At 49.8% G+C, this 13,474-nt stretch overlaps 1 protein-coding gene and 1 long non-coding RNA gene across 6 annotated transcripts in view; one reads left to right on the top strand and one right to left on the bottom strand.

The window, feature by feature from the left end:
* Nucleotides 1–2,614, bottom strand: part of LOC129679459 (uncharacterized) — a 7,297-nt gene extending 4,683 nt beyond the window's left edge. For both annotated transcript variants that reach the window (XR_008720548.1, XR_008720549.1), the window contains exon 1: nt 2,357–2,614. This is a non-coding gene — a long non-coding RNA (uncharacterized LOC129679459). The remainder of the gene's footprint in view (nt 1–2,356) is intronic.
* Nucleotides 1–13,474, top strand: part of Sptbn2 (spectrin beta, non-erythrocytic 2) — a 40,837-nt gene that overhangs the window by 7,288 nt on the left and 20,075 nt on the right. For 2 of the 4 annotated variants that reach the window (XM_055610630.1, XM_055610631.1), the window contains exons 2-10: nt 440–618; nt 5,368–5,519; nt 5,927–6,100; nt 7,117–7,208; nt 7,364–7,444; nt 7,869–7,984; nt 10,429–10,541; nt 10,673–10,860; nt 12,864–12,981. In XM_055610630.1, coding sequence (XP_055466605.1) covers nt 462–618; nt 5,368–5,519; nt 5,927–6,100; nt 7,117–7,208; nt 7,364–7,444; nt 7,869–7,984; nt 10,429–10,541; nt 10,673–10,860; nt 12,864–12,981 — 1,191 coding nt within the window. In that variant the 5' untranslated portion in view covers nt 440–461. Of the gene's footprint in view, nt 1–51; nt 619–2,734; nt 3,125–5,367; nt 5,520–5,926; nt 6,101–7,116; nt 7,209–7,363; nt 7,445–7,868; nt 7,985–10,428; nt 10,542–10,672; nt 10,861–12,863; nt 12,982–13,474 lie in introns of those variants that run through there. The other 2 variants (XM_055610628.1, XM_055610629.1) reach the window with 2 other exon arrangements.

The following is a 13,474-nucleotide window of genomic DNA, read 5'->3' as shown; positions in this document are numbered from 1 at the left end:
TTCCTTCCTTCCTTCCTTCCTTCCTTCCTTCCTTCCTTCCTTCCTTCACATGCATCTGTCATTGCTGCCTCTCCTTGTTCCTGTCTAGCCACTCCCTCAGGGTAGCTTCCCACTAGCAGCTTTTCACCAACAAAAGAAAGCTACCCCTAGCCATAACCTCTGGCCATAACAAAGCAGAGCAGAGCTAGGGCAAAGCAGAGAGAAGGGCATGGTGAGCCTGGCATGGTGGCACACACTTTAATCTCAGCATTTGGGAGGCCGAGGCAGGCAAAATCACTGAGTTGGAGGCTAGCCCGGTCTGCAAAGCAAGTTCCAGGACAGGCAGGGCTACACAGAGAAAACCCTGTCAGGAAAAATACAAACAAACAAGAAGAAGGGCATGATGATTGGCAGGCTCAGCATCCCCAAGGTGCTCCTCACCAGCCATGTCTTTTTGTAGGAACAGGAAGCCACCCACCACCATGAGCAGCACTCTGTCACCCACAGACTTTGACAGCTTGGAGATCCAGGGCCAGTACAGTGACATCAACAACCGCTGGGACCTGCCCGACTCAGATTGGGACAATGACAGCAGTTCGGCCCGCCTCTTTGAGAGGTCCAGAATTAAGGCCCTGGCAGGTAAGGAAGGGCAGGAAGGTGATGAGATTGGTGGAGGTGGGTTATGAGCGTGGGAGGGAGCATCTTTTGTGTTTATGGGAAGACTTACTTTCGTTTCTCTAAGCTGCTGCTCTGAAGAGACAGAGACCCCTGTTTGGTCCCCAAAATGTAATGTACTCCTTAGCTTCCTTCTCCCCTAGCCTAGAGATGCCACCCACATTACTCCCCCGGAAATAGCTGGCTGGGTAGATGAGCTTAGTTTTATGACCTAAGGCCTGAGTCAGGTCTCTGCCGCTGCAGTGCTTTGCCTTTTTACTATAGCTGTCATTTCTGTCCCCACCCTCTCTCTCTCACCGTGCCTTCCCTTAATTCTACTGTCACTTCCCACACCTGTTCCCCTCCTGGACTTGTGTTCCAGCATCCCCACCCCCTCAGCCTCTGCCCTCCCCTATGGCCAGGGCTCTCCCCTTGGCTGAACTGGGTACAGACAAACCAGTCCGACAGGCCTCCCTGCCTTGGGAGGAGGAAGGGGGGAAGTTAGTGGTCATAGCAACTGGAGTGCAGCTGCCACCTGACACTACCACCAGCCAGTGGCTGTTTTGGGATTGAGTCACCCACACACCCTAAGGCCACCCACCCAGTCTGCCTTCCACATTCATCCCACCTTCCTGACCTGCCCATGGCTCGGCCAGGTCCAGTGAGAGATCATTACTTCCACTTAAGGAGCGGGGTGGCTCCCAGCAGAAGAGATTTGGAGGCCCGGATGATTTTTTACAAATGCAGGCTCTCAAGAAAGATGGGCCTTAGAACCTTTAGATGTGTGGTCCAGAACTTGGGATTCTTAAAAGCTGTCCCGGGAAAGGATGCCCAGCCAGCGCACCACAAGACAATGGCTACAGCTTGTGGGGCTCGTGGCTCACTCCCTTCTGGCATCTTCCTGGCTGGGACTGAAGTCTGGCTGATGAAATACTCATATCAGTACTTCGGTAGCTCAGGGACAACAGAAAACATGGGGCATGGAAAATGCCACTCCTTTTGGAGAGGTGTGCCCACAGTACCCTGGTTTTAGATCTGTATACCCTCTGGTACGACTATTGATGTCATTGTACACATGCGACCCAAGACTCTTATGGTATCTTCGGTGACACAAACCTCCAGGACTGTTACTGTGTCTGTACAGGTCACATGCCAACCAATGTGATCATATCTGTGTGCATGTGTTACATGCCACCTCGTAAATTTGCCAGGTCTAGTTCATATGACATGTGCTACTCAGAACTCTCACCGTGTCTGTGAGCATGCCACATGGCACCCAGTACTGCTGCTATGCCTGAGCATTTGCCACATACTTCCCAATACGGTCAAACTCTGCAACAAGACCTGAGCCAATCATAACCAAACACACACACACACACACACACACACACACACACAAAGCACACACGCACACAGTGTTCTCATTAAGTGTCTATCCCTGCTCTGCTCAAGGCTGGATTTCCCTAAAAAGGTATCTATGAATGGCTTTGCTTTGCACAGTGCCCCTCAGCCGGTAGGTGCCAAATACATCCTCAATGATTAAAAATGAAGAGGAACAAGTGTAGGCTGCCAGTGACAAAGCAGAAGCCCCAGGAGAGGAAGGGAAGGCACCTAACAGAGGTGCCTCGTGTTAGGGTATCCGAGGGCTGGGATGTTGCCTGAGGAGCCTGGTGGGCAGCGGAAAAGGGCTGGAGGACGGTCCCAGTACGGTCCCAGTACTTACTCCCCAGAGGAGGCCACAGAAGTCAACGGGAGCACACCTGGCTCCTCCTCCAGGATCTCCTTGCTTCCATAGTTCTCCGCAGGGCTGAGATCGAAGCTCAGGCGTCCTGGAATGAGCTGACCTAGAGGTTGGCCCACCTGCAGACTCTCTGAAAGCAGGAGTTTGTTTTGGGGCTCCCTCTGGCAGGCTTTCCCTAGTCTTGGGCAACTAGTAGCCTGACAAGCAGGTCTCTGGGTGCTGGCAACGCCCTCCTCCGCCCATGCAGGGCCTGGCCTTGCCCCAACTGGCTCCGCCTCCTGAGCAGCCTGCCCTTCCCCCCGCCACTGTCCGACCTGTTTGTCTGGAGCTGCCTCTGTCTCCTCTCCCCACAACCAGGTGTGCCCTACTCACTGTCTCAGAAGCTCAGGCATCCCATAACTTTTCCCCCACTCCTTGAAACTCCAAGCATCCTTGAAACCACTCCACCCAACCAGGTACGGAAGCCTTTTTCTGGACGGCCCCAGCATAGGCTCAGGGGACACACATTCCTAGCCCTGCCCCGGCAGGGGAGCATGGACTCTGGGCCATAGGCTGAGTAGGAGGCAGGCACCATGAGTGCGAACGGAGTGGGTAGGATACATGGAAATGGCCTGAACGGGGCTGCTGAATTTTACTATGAAGCTGTGGAAGGGTCTCAGAACCCTGGGGGCGTCCTGCTCTCACCAGCTGCCTTCATCAATCCTGCTCAGTATGCCAATGTGCTGGAAGGACGATTCAAGCAGCTTCAAGGTGAGTTTCTTCCCTGGGCAGAGGGGAGCCTGTTGTGCCAAAGGGAACCTGGGACAGGAAGAGCCATCCGGCCCAAAACCCATGCCTACTGCTTTCTGTGACTCAGATGTCTATGTTGAGGGACAAAGTGGTGAAGCTTAGAGGAAATCATTGCAAGTAGCCAGAGAACCCAGGCATGTGGACAGCTGGAATCCCACTGAATGAGACGGGGGTTGGGGGCCTGGCCTAAGGAGTGTGACCTTGAGGTGCCCTGCTTGTGAGTTAATGTCATAGTTAGGGAGATCACAGCGGTCTCTCCTGGTGTTCACCCTCATGATTTGGCCCTGCTGGTCTTGTTTAGGAAGAAGGGCAGTGGGCCAGAGGCCTAGGACCTAGCACTTTTACGTGTTTTCCTGCCTTCTGGATGGGTGTGAAGGGAAAATGTGTGGGAAATGGAGAGTATGTGTCAAAGGAGAGGGTTTGTGCTCACAGGTCCCACAGATGTCTGAACAGGAATGTTCATCTTGGCACAAATAAGTTTATCTCCCGGTATGTGTGTGTAGGGGTGTTGTGGGTGTCTTGTGATGCTATACTTTGGTGCCTGGATTTACCAGGTCTTTCTAGGTACTATTTCCACTTTTAGTCTATGTGTGTGCCTCGTGCCAGGAGGCCAGGTATCAGGGAAGTCTCCCTGGACTCAGTAATGGACAGATGACTTAAGCTGTCCCCAACTCCTATAGGGCCTGGAGATCCCGACAGGCCCGGAGTCATCATAGGCACAACAAGTATTAGGGCGTATCACACACAAGTATTAGGACCCCAGGCTTGGCAGAGGCGCAGGAATTGGAGATGAGAGAGTCAGGAATAGACTTGGGTGTGTGGCTTTTCTTTGGGAGGTGCTGGTGCTGACTTGGAGACAAAGGTGACTTTAAACACTTCCCACTGGGGCCCGGGTCTTCACACGGGCTCTCTAAAGGGCAACTGGCAGGAATCCTGGCCTTCAAAATAGTTCACAGTACAGAGCTTATACTTTCCCTTGCATTTACGAAGTTTGTAATCATCAGCTTCAGCACCCGTTGTCAGGAGCTCCCTGGGGATGAGAGCCTACCTGGCCTTGCCTGCCTGTCTTGAAGTTGGCGCTCAACTCTACCTGCACTGCTCCCTTGAACTTCCAAGTTTTCTTTTTTTGTTTGTTTGTTTGTTTGTTTTTGTTGTAGACAGGATCTCACTGTCTGGAATTTACAAAGATCCTCCTGCCTCAGCCACCCAGGATTAAAGGTGTGTTGCCACCACACCCGGCCTAAATTCTTATAAAGTATTTCTTAATCTTGGGTGTTGGTGTTCAAGGCCTGGATCCTCTACAGCCAACTGTGCAACTCTGCCGTAGGCTAGAGTAGCCGACCTTTTCTGTACGTGACTCAGGACAGGGAGCCGGCTTCAAGGCTCACACAGCCTCTCCACCGTTGAGTCCAGTTGCTGATCATCTAGGAGATGATGGCCTGCTGCCATATTTACATGCCACACCTTCTTTCCTGCCCCTGTGTGAAACAAGGGGTACCTGCCTTGATCCAGGCTCCCCCAGTAGGGAGCCATGTTGCACTGGACACCTGCTGGATGTATCATGCACAGTGTCTCACTGAATTGCCTATAAAGTAGGAAGACGCTCATCCTACAAATGGAGAAACTGAGGCGCTGAGTAAGCTGCCAGTATCTCAATACTGTTACAGTTGGAAGCCTCCCCACAACCCACCCTAACCTGGGCAGTTTCTCCATCCTTTCTTTCTCTGTCTCTGTCTCTCTCTCTTTGGGTTTTGGTATTTTGTTTTGTGTTGGGTTCTTTGCTGTCTTATTTTGTTTTGTTTTTCTAGACAGGATTTCTCTGTGTAGCCCTGTCCTTAAACTCACTCTGTACACCAAGCTGGCCTTAGACTCACAGATATGCACCTGCCTCATCCTCCAGAGTGCTGAGATTAAAATCATGCTCCACCGCTGCCTGGCTCCATCTTGTCTTCTTGAGGCTTCCTTTGTCTGTCTTGCTTATTCTTTCCTTTGCTCATGAGCTTATCCATCCTCTTCATTGCTTAACTCTATAGATTACTGTTTTGTTTTGTTTTTTTCCTTTCTCTTGGCCATCCCCAATCCTGCCCGACCCCAGCTGTCATCTCTGTTCTCTCAGGCACCCCATCCTACACCCTGCCTGCTGGTGTTTAGAAGCAGGCACACTGTCCTTGAAGGACAGAAATGACTCCTTGTTGCCACTGTAGATGAGCGAGAAGCCGTGCAGAAGAAAACCTTCACCAAGTGGGTGAACTCCCACCTGGCCCGGGTGACATGCCGGGTGGGAGACCTGTACAGCGACCTGCGGGACGGGCGCAACCTCCTGAGGCTCCTGGAGGTGCTCTCGGGAGAGACCCTGGTGAGCTGGGGTAATGGGTGGAAAGGGGAGCCTCAGAGACTGGCCAAGGGAGCAAACCACAGGAAGGGCTCACAGAGCAAAACAGCATGGCTCATCTGCCCAGAGGATGGGCTCATTCCAAGACGCTTTGCTCCGTGGATTACACGGGAGCCATGCTTTGCAGAGACAGGAACAGTGACCCCATTGAAAACATTTCTTCTCCCACCCACTCTGGGTGCAATTAATTCCCTTGGGAATCTTAATCTGCCCAAGCCTCATCTGTAACCTTACTTGGGCTCCATGACCTCTGGTCCGGCCCTAGGGTTGGTCCTGCGTTCCCGGAAGGAGATAATGGGAGGTATGGAGCAGGTTCCTGGGAAAGCTAGGAAGCTAGGTCCCATGCCGCTGTACCCTCCATCCCCTGACAGCCAAAGCCCACCAAGGGCCGGATGCGGATTCACTGCCTGGAGAATGTGGATAAGGCACTGCAGTTCCTGAAGGAGCAGAAAGTACACTTGGAAAACATGGGCTCCCATGACATTGTGGATGGAAACCACCGACTGACCCTTGGGCTGGTGTGGACCATCATCCTTCGATTCCAGGTATCCTCCAGGTGTCAGCTAAGGTGTAAGCGTGCAGGAACCAGTTTTATACCTCCACACTGTTACTGACGATCCATGACAAGATAAATACAAAAACTGAGGTGCTGGCTCAGCAGTTAAGAGCATTATAATGGCTGCTCTTACAGAGGACATGGGTTCAATTCCCAGTACCCATATGGCAGCTCACAACCACTTATAACTCCAGTTCTAGGAGATCTGATGCCATCTTCTGGCCTCTGTGAACACCACCGCACACACAGGCAGACATTTAGGCAAAATAACCATACACATACAAATAAAGTAGTAAATAAACTTTAGAGATTGAGCATCAGCTGGGCAGTGGTGGTGCATGCCTTTGATTCCCAGCACTTGGGAGGCAGAGGCAGGTGGATCTCTGAGTTTGAGGCCAGCATGGGCTACCGATTGAGTTCCAGGGCAGCCATGGCTATACAGAGAAACCCTATCTCAAAAACAAACAAACAAAAATTGAGCATCAAGACAGGGTTTCTCTTTGTAGCCTTGGCTGTCCTGGAACTCACCCTGTAGACCAGGCTGGCCTCGAACTCACAGAGGTCTGCTGCACTACCACACCTGGCTGCATCTAGAACTTCCAAGATCAGTTTGCCTTTGAGGCAATATCCATGCATCATATCTGGGCTCTTATCATTTTCTCTGCTACACTCTGTCTCGGTGCCATCTCAGCTTCTCTAATTAAACCTATGCTTCTCCTGTTGACCTCTAAGCAGAGCTTTTTCAGCTCCATCTTTGAAAGCCAGCTCTCAGAAAACATTCATTCACCTGCCCGTATTCTCTAGCTCCCTTCACTCTAGGCACCTCCACTCCATTGTCATCCCCCTGGACCTGATAATATGTGTCACTATCCCTGGATGTAAGGGCCTAGGTCTGTCCCATCACACAGCATTCCTAAAGATCAGTTTTCTGTGATTCTCTCTGAGTGTCTCTGATAGTACTAAGGCACCACTAGGGAGTGAAGGTCCTGCTTGCTGCTTTCTTAGATCCAAGACATCAGTGTGGAGACAGAAGACAACAAGGAGAAGAAGTCAGCCAAGGATGCTCTGCTGCTGTGGTGCCAAATGAAGACTGCAGGGTGAGAGGCCCAGGAGCATGGCTATAGGGGATGGCCACACCCAGACTGGACAGTATGGAAGGATGGGCTCTGAGGTTCACAACCTGGCCAGTGTCCTTGTATCACACATCCGGGCTCTGGAGCACCCACTGTTTTTCCCTGACCTTTCTTTATAGGTATCCCAATGTCAATGTGCACAACTTTACCACCAGTTGGAGAGATGGGCTGGCCTTTAATGCCATCGTGCACAAACACCGGTGAGAAGGTGGGGTTAGTGAACACATGGACTAATGATGTAGCAAAGGCCGGGAGAGTGGCTGGGTCACTGCATAGCTATAGGGGAGAAAGAGAGAGAGAGAGAGGAAAGAAAGGAAGGAAGGAAGGAAGGAAGGAAGGAAGGAAGGAAGGAAGGAAGAAAACAAGTCCCGGACCTGGGGAAGCAGCAGACTGGGAGATTCAAGGCCAGTCTGTTCTCACGTGAGTTCCAGACCAGTCAAGGCTACATAAGAGAGACCCTGTCTCAAAAGGAACGAAGAAAAAAAAAGGATTTGGGATAGGAGTCAGGAACTAGGATGCTATATCCAGGGTGGGCTTGGGGTGTTCCCAACCAGGAATAAATTTACTTTTTTTTTCCTTTAGGCTCTGATGTGCTTTTGATGTGTTCTGTGTCCTCTCTCCCAGGCCAGACCTGCTGGATTTTGAGTCCCTGAAGAAGTGTAATGCACACTACAATCTGCAGAATGCTTTCAATCTGGCTGAAAAGGAACTCGGCCTGACCAAGCTCCTGGATCCTGAAGGTGGGCCTGAGCTCTGCAAAGCAGGTGTAGGGAAGACAGGCAAATTGGTGGTTGCCAGCAATTGGTAGTTGCCATGACCAGCAGCCATGGAGGGATGCTCTGGAATTAGGTGGTAGCAATAATTTGCACAACCTCACGAATACACCAAGCTGCTGAACTATAGACTTTTAAGGGATAAGGAAAGTACCCGTGTGGTGGCTTACTCTCAGCGGGCAAAGGTACGAGCATTAGGAATTTAAGGCCAGCCTTGCTATATAGCAGGTTTGAGGCCAGCCTGGGCTACATGAGACTCTTATCTCAAAACAAATGAAGTTTGTAGAAGAAAGGGAGCCCTGCCTCAGGAAGAGCTCTGGGCTGTAAGTTCTAGTATTCCGGCCCAGAGCACCTGTTGACTCAGAGCAAGCACTTAGCCTGGCTTAGTTTCCTCATCTCCAAAACGATAAGACAGGGGCTGGGAACGAAGCTCACAGGGAGCGTGGCCATTGTGCATGCTCTAGCACCACAAAAATAAATTAAAAAAAAAAAAAATTAAAATAAAAAATAAAACCAAAGAGGACTCTGGTTCACATAATCTCTGATGTAGTCTGAAATCCTAGGGTTTTAGTTAAGCTCTGTGACCTTTAGTTCTCACCGAGAACTGGGCGATGGTCAGATGCCCCCGCCGACTGCCTCCTGTGGCGCCAAGGACAGAGCGCTGAGGCTCTGACTTTGTCCCTGGTGCTGCGTCACAGTTTACATACCTTACTTGTCCCAACAACATTTCCTTGCCATTATTACCCTCAGTTTACGGAAGAGATGGGGCCTTTACAGGTCAGGTGACCTGCTGAAAGTCATAGACATGGTACAACTGATATTCAGGCTTAGTCCAGTTCTGCCTTTGCAGGGCAGAGCAATCTGGGTGCACCCAGAAAAGGGCGGAGAGCCAGACCACGAGTCCCTGCTGGAAGCGTCCCTTCTTAGCTTGTCTGGCTGGCTTGATTCTCTTTCTCCCTGATTTTCGTTCCACTGATAGCCATATCTCCTGTGCCCTCTTTGTTCAGAGTGACAGGTTTGTCACTCAGAGTATCTTGGCTACTTAGGAACAGAAGGCTAAGCGCAAAGCTCCTTGGAGAATATTTACAAAAGCATGGCTATTGTTTTTATATATATATTATATTTTTTAAATCTATTTTATTTGAGTTCTTAAGCCTACCTCTCTTCCAACCCTTATCCCACCCTGTTCCCTTCCAACCCTCCAACACTAGGTAGGTGAGAAAGAAGGTTAGAGGGGAAATTGGGATATAGTCCTTTAGACTATTACCTGCTGATTGGGGTCGTCGAGTTCCTTGAGGCAAGTCCAGTCTTCACTGTCAGGGTATCTCCAACTTCTCATCAAACCATAACAATAGCAACCAGGAACAGCAACCTTCTTCTTTGGAGTGCCCCCTGGTACCTCTCTGGGCTCTGGCATTTCTACCAGACTCTCAAGGGTCCCAGAATTCCAAATGTAAACTATCTGCAGCTGGCAAAGATCATGCCTCTGCTAGTGCATGAGGAAAATCATAGTTACCCTCTGTGAAGACTTCTGCTATACCTGGGATTAAAGCAAAAACACGCACATAACATAACTAGGTTTTTAATGACTCCAGAACTCTTACTACAGCTATTCCGTAGAACTCTGAAGGGTTCTGTGACTTGACCAAGATGTCTTCAGGAGCCCCAGCTTGCCTGGGTGTTTTCTGAGGGCTGTGAGGGGCTCCCAGTCTTATAGATCGGCCTTCAAGAGGAGTACTATGTGGCCTAAGTCACGTGCCCACAGATTCCAGGGCGCTGTCAGCTGTGGTGTGCGGAGGGAACGCTAGGTCTGAAAGGACACTTGCCTTCTTCGGTCTACCTATGGCTGAACTTCGGGGACCGGGCTGGAAACAACAGCAGTGACCGTGCCCCAAAATGGTGCTAGGAGCTGGTCTCTGTACCCCTGTACCGCAACCAGGTTCTAGAGGCTTAGCTTGCAGTTTCTGTCCCACTGTCCCTCAGTCCACTGACTTTTTAGACCTTTTTCTAGCCTCTGGGAATGGTGATTGCTTTTCTTTCAATAAACAGCCAGTCACCACAACATGAGGAACTATATTTTGTTGTTTTTGTTTGTTTGTTTGTTTGTTTTTGTTTTTTGAGGCAAGGTTTCTCTGTATAAACCTGACTGTCCTCAAACTCAGAGATCCTCCTGCCTCTGCCTCCTGAGTGCTGGGGTTAAAGGTGTGAGCCCATCTTGAGGAACCATATTAAAGGGTCACAGCATTAGGAAGGTTGAGAACCATTGCTCTAAAGGGATCTGAAGAGATGTGTTAGACTTAGAGGGCTGGGGTGAGGGCTGACGTGAGCTGAGTGAGTCTGGTTTTAGGCCTACTTCTGGAAGGGAGGAGGTTTGTGATGTGTGCCTCACCGAGGTGGTCCTCTTTTCTCAGATGTGAATGTGGATCAACCCGATGAGAAGTCAATCATCACCTACGTGGCCACCTACTACCACTACTTCTCTAAGATGAAGGCCCTGGCTGTGGAAGGCAAAAGAATTGGCAAGGTACCCCTCCCTGAGACAGTGGGCATAAGGACCGGAGGGGGCCTGGTGTAGCTCTTACACCCCTAAAGCAGAGGCAGGGTAGAGCCATAGCACTGGGGGAGACACTTGCCTGTCTATCTCCTGTCCCACAGGTCCTGGACCATGCCATGGAGGCAGAACACCTTGTAGAGAAATATGAGTCCCTGGCCTCTGAGCTGCTGCAGTGGATTGAACAAACGATTGTGACCCTCAATGACCGACAGCTGGCCAACTCCTTGAGTGGAGTCCAGAACCAGCTGCAGTCTTTCAACTCCTATCGAACTGTGGAGAAGCCACCCAAGTAGGTGTCCCCGGCCCCACCCTGACAAAGCATTCATGCCCAGAGCTGTGCTCACTTGAGAGAAAACCTAAATGAGGGCGGCTTTTGGGAGGGACATTTGGCAGTACAGAAATGCAGCCAAGGCTCGTTTCCCTCAGCTCAAAGTGCTGGAAGCATCCAAACAGCACAGTTGTTCCAAAACACATTTTCTAATGACTAGCCATTTTTAAGAAGCATGCCATGGAAGAATGATTGTCATGGCATGTCAAGCCAGTGAAATCCATCAGATAAAAATGTACTGGTTGCAAGCCAGCTGTGGTGGCTTGTACCTGCAAATCTCAGCACTTGGGAGTCTGAGGCAGGAAAATTGCTGTGGGTTCCGAGGCCAGCCATAGTGAGTTTCAACCTGGGCATCAGGGTAAGACCCTGCCTGAAAAAAAATGCAGGTTAGGACCATGCAACACTGTAGTGTGTCAATGTAGGAATAGACGGGCCTGGACCTGACAGGAAAGCCAGCAGCTAGCAGTATGGTGTGGCTGATCGTATGAGCATCACAAAGGCAATTAATTATTCATTCATTCATGTGTAGGATCGCTGTTAGCAATGCTAGACAGCACAGACTAGGGAGTGTGTGTCTGTATGTGAGATCACCATCATCAAGCTTTTTTAGAGTTAATATCTTAACTCCAGAAACTGTTCTGTCCAGCCCAGGGAATGGTTTGAGGTACTCTTTGCCTGGAAAATCTTTTTCTGGGCATTCAACAAAGGTGAAATCTCAAGGACTCTCCCAAACATGACCTTTATAAAATAGTAATAAGTCATGAAGCAACCAGCTGAAAATAGGATTCCCACAAATGAGTTTTTGACATGAAAAGATTGCCATAGTTGAAGTGGGCTGCAAGAGTTCTTCGCAAGCCACAGCAAACAAAGTGATAAGTACCCAAGGTTAAAGCACCTGAATTCAAATCCAGGCCCTGCCACCCAACAGGGTGTTGGAGAACGTGTGTAGCATGTTTGTGTTTAGTTTTCTCATCTGGAAAACAGGGATGAGGGAATGTAGACAATGATGAGAAGTGGCGAGAGCCAAAGCCCTTGAACTGTTGAGTTGGTGCTAGCTGAGCTCTGGTTTCAGTAGTCCCTGTTGTGGAAGGCAGAAACCAACACTTCCGTGTAGTGACAGTCACGATTTCTGTAGAGCTTTTGGTTACTTTAAAATGATGTTCCTGCTGAGGCTGGAGGTGCAGGCTTATAATCCAGGAAGTTGACAGAGGATTATTATCACATGCTTAAGTTCAGCCTGTGTAATACAGTGAAACCCGTGATGAAACAAAGTTTTCCTAAAGAGGTAAAGATGTAGCACAGTAGTCAAGCATTTGCTTAGCATGGTGGGCCCTGGGTCCCACCTCCAGTCTAAAGTAAATAAGTAAGAAAATAAAGAGAAGCCAGGTGTGGTGGTGCATGCCTTTAATCCCAGCACTCAGGGAGGCAGAGGCAAGCAGATCTCTGTTGGTTCAAGGCCAGCCTGATCTACAAAACGAGTCCAGGACAGCCAAGGATACAAGAAAAACCCTGTTTCCAAAAGCAAAACAAAAAGTAAATAGAAAAATAATGTTCTTGAGCCAAGCATAGTGATACAAATCTGTTACCCCATGGCTTGAAAGGTTGAGGCAGGAGGATTATGAGTTCAAGGCTAGCCTAAGCTACATAGGAAGACCCTCCTCCCCCCAAAAAAGAAAGAAAAGCAGTGAGGATGGCACACACCTTTAATCTCAGCCTTCAGGAGGCAGAGGCAGGAAGATCTGTGAGCTCAAGGCCAGTCTACACAGTGAGTCTACAAAATGAGTTCCAAGAAAAAAACAAAGTGTGTTCTTTTTGGCTTTCTGGCTAGTGATTTTTGGCTTTCACACACACACAAAGTCTTACTTTCGTGAGAAGAAAAGCAGCACAGGTATTCTGTGTTGTGGTGATGAGGTTTTGGGTCCTGGTGGTCTTTGCCTCTGATATCGGCTTGGCACCTGCTTTAGGTTCACAGAGAAAGGGAACTTGGAGGTGTTGCTTTTCACCATCCAGAGCAAACTCCGGGCCAACAACCAGAAGGTCTACACGCCGAGAGAAGGCCGGCTCATCTCCGACATCAACAAGGTCCGCAGCTTCCACACATCCATACATGGCCATCCTCAGCCATCATGGCTTACGCACTTTTCATGCCTCTCGTGACCTGGGGCCTTCTTGACCTCGACCAAGCCCTGCTACCCCCTGCCGTAACCCCAGTCATGAGTCTGGTATCCTCTTATGATTGCTGACTCTTTGCTCCCTCACTCTCCATACAGAGCCAGTAAATAAGTCAGACCTCAAGTCCTTTGTCTTATTTAACATGCCCCCATATCACTGTCTCTATGGCTGGCTTATGTTTTTAAAGACAGAATTAGACTAATGAAAGTAAACCAAGCTTCACCTTCAGAGTGAAAGCAGATGTTTTCCACAGGTGACCTCATATCTCGTCCAGAAGCAAACAGTTATTATGTGGCTTCACACTGTGCCTGCCAGCTCTCCCTTTTTGTCACACTTTCAGGCACGGGTGCCTCACTGATCCCGCTCCACAGACCCTCTAGACTCAACCTGTGGTGCTCACCTG

This window comes from Psammomys obesus, unplaced genomic scaffold, assembly GCF_907164565.1.
Source record: "Psammomys obesus unplaced genomic scaffold, mPsaObe1.curated_primary_1811, whole genome shotgun sequence".
In the NCBI taxonomy this organism is placed as follows: domain Eukaryota; kingdom Metazoa; phylum Chordata; class Mammalia; order Rodentia; family Muridae; genus Psammomys; species Psammomys obesus.
This window is presented reverse-complemented; position numbering and strand designations above follow the sequence as displayed.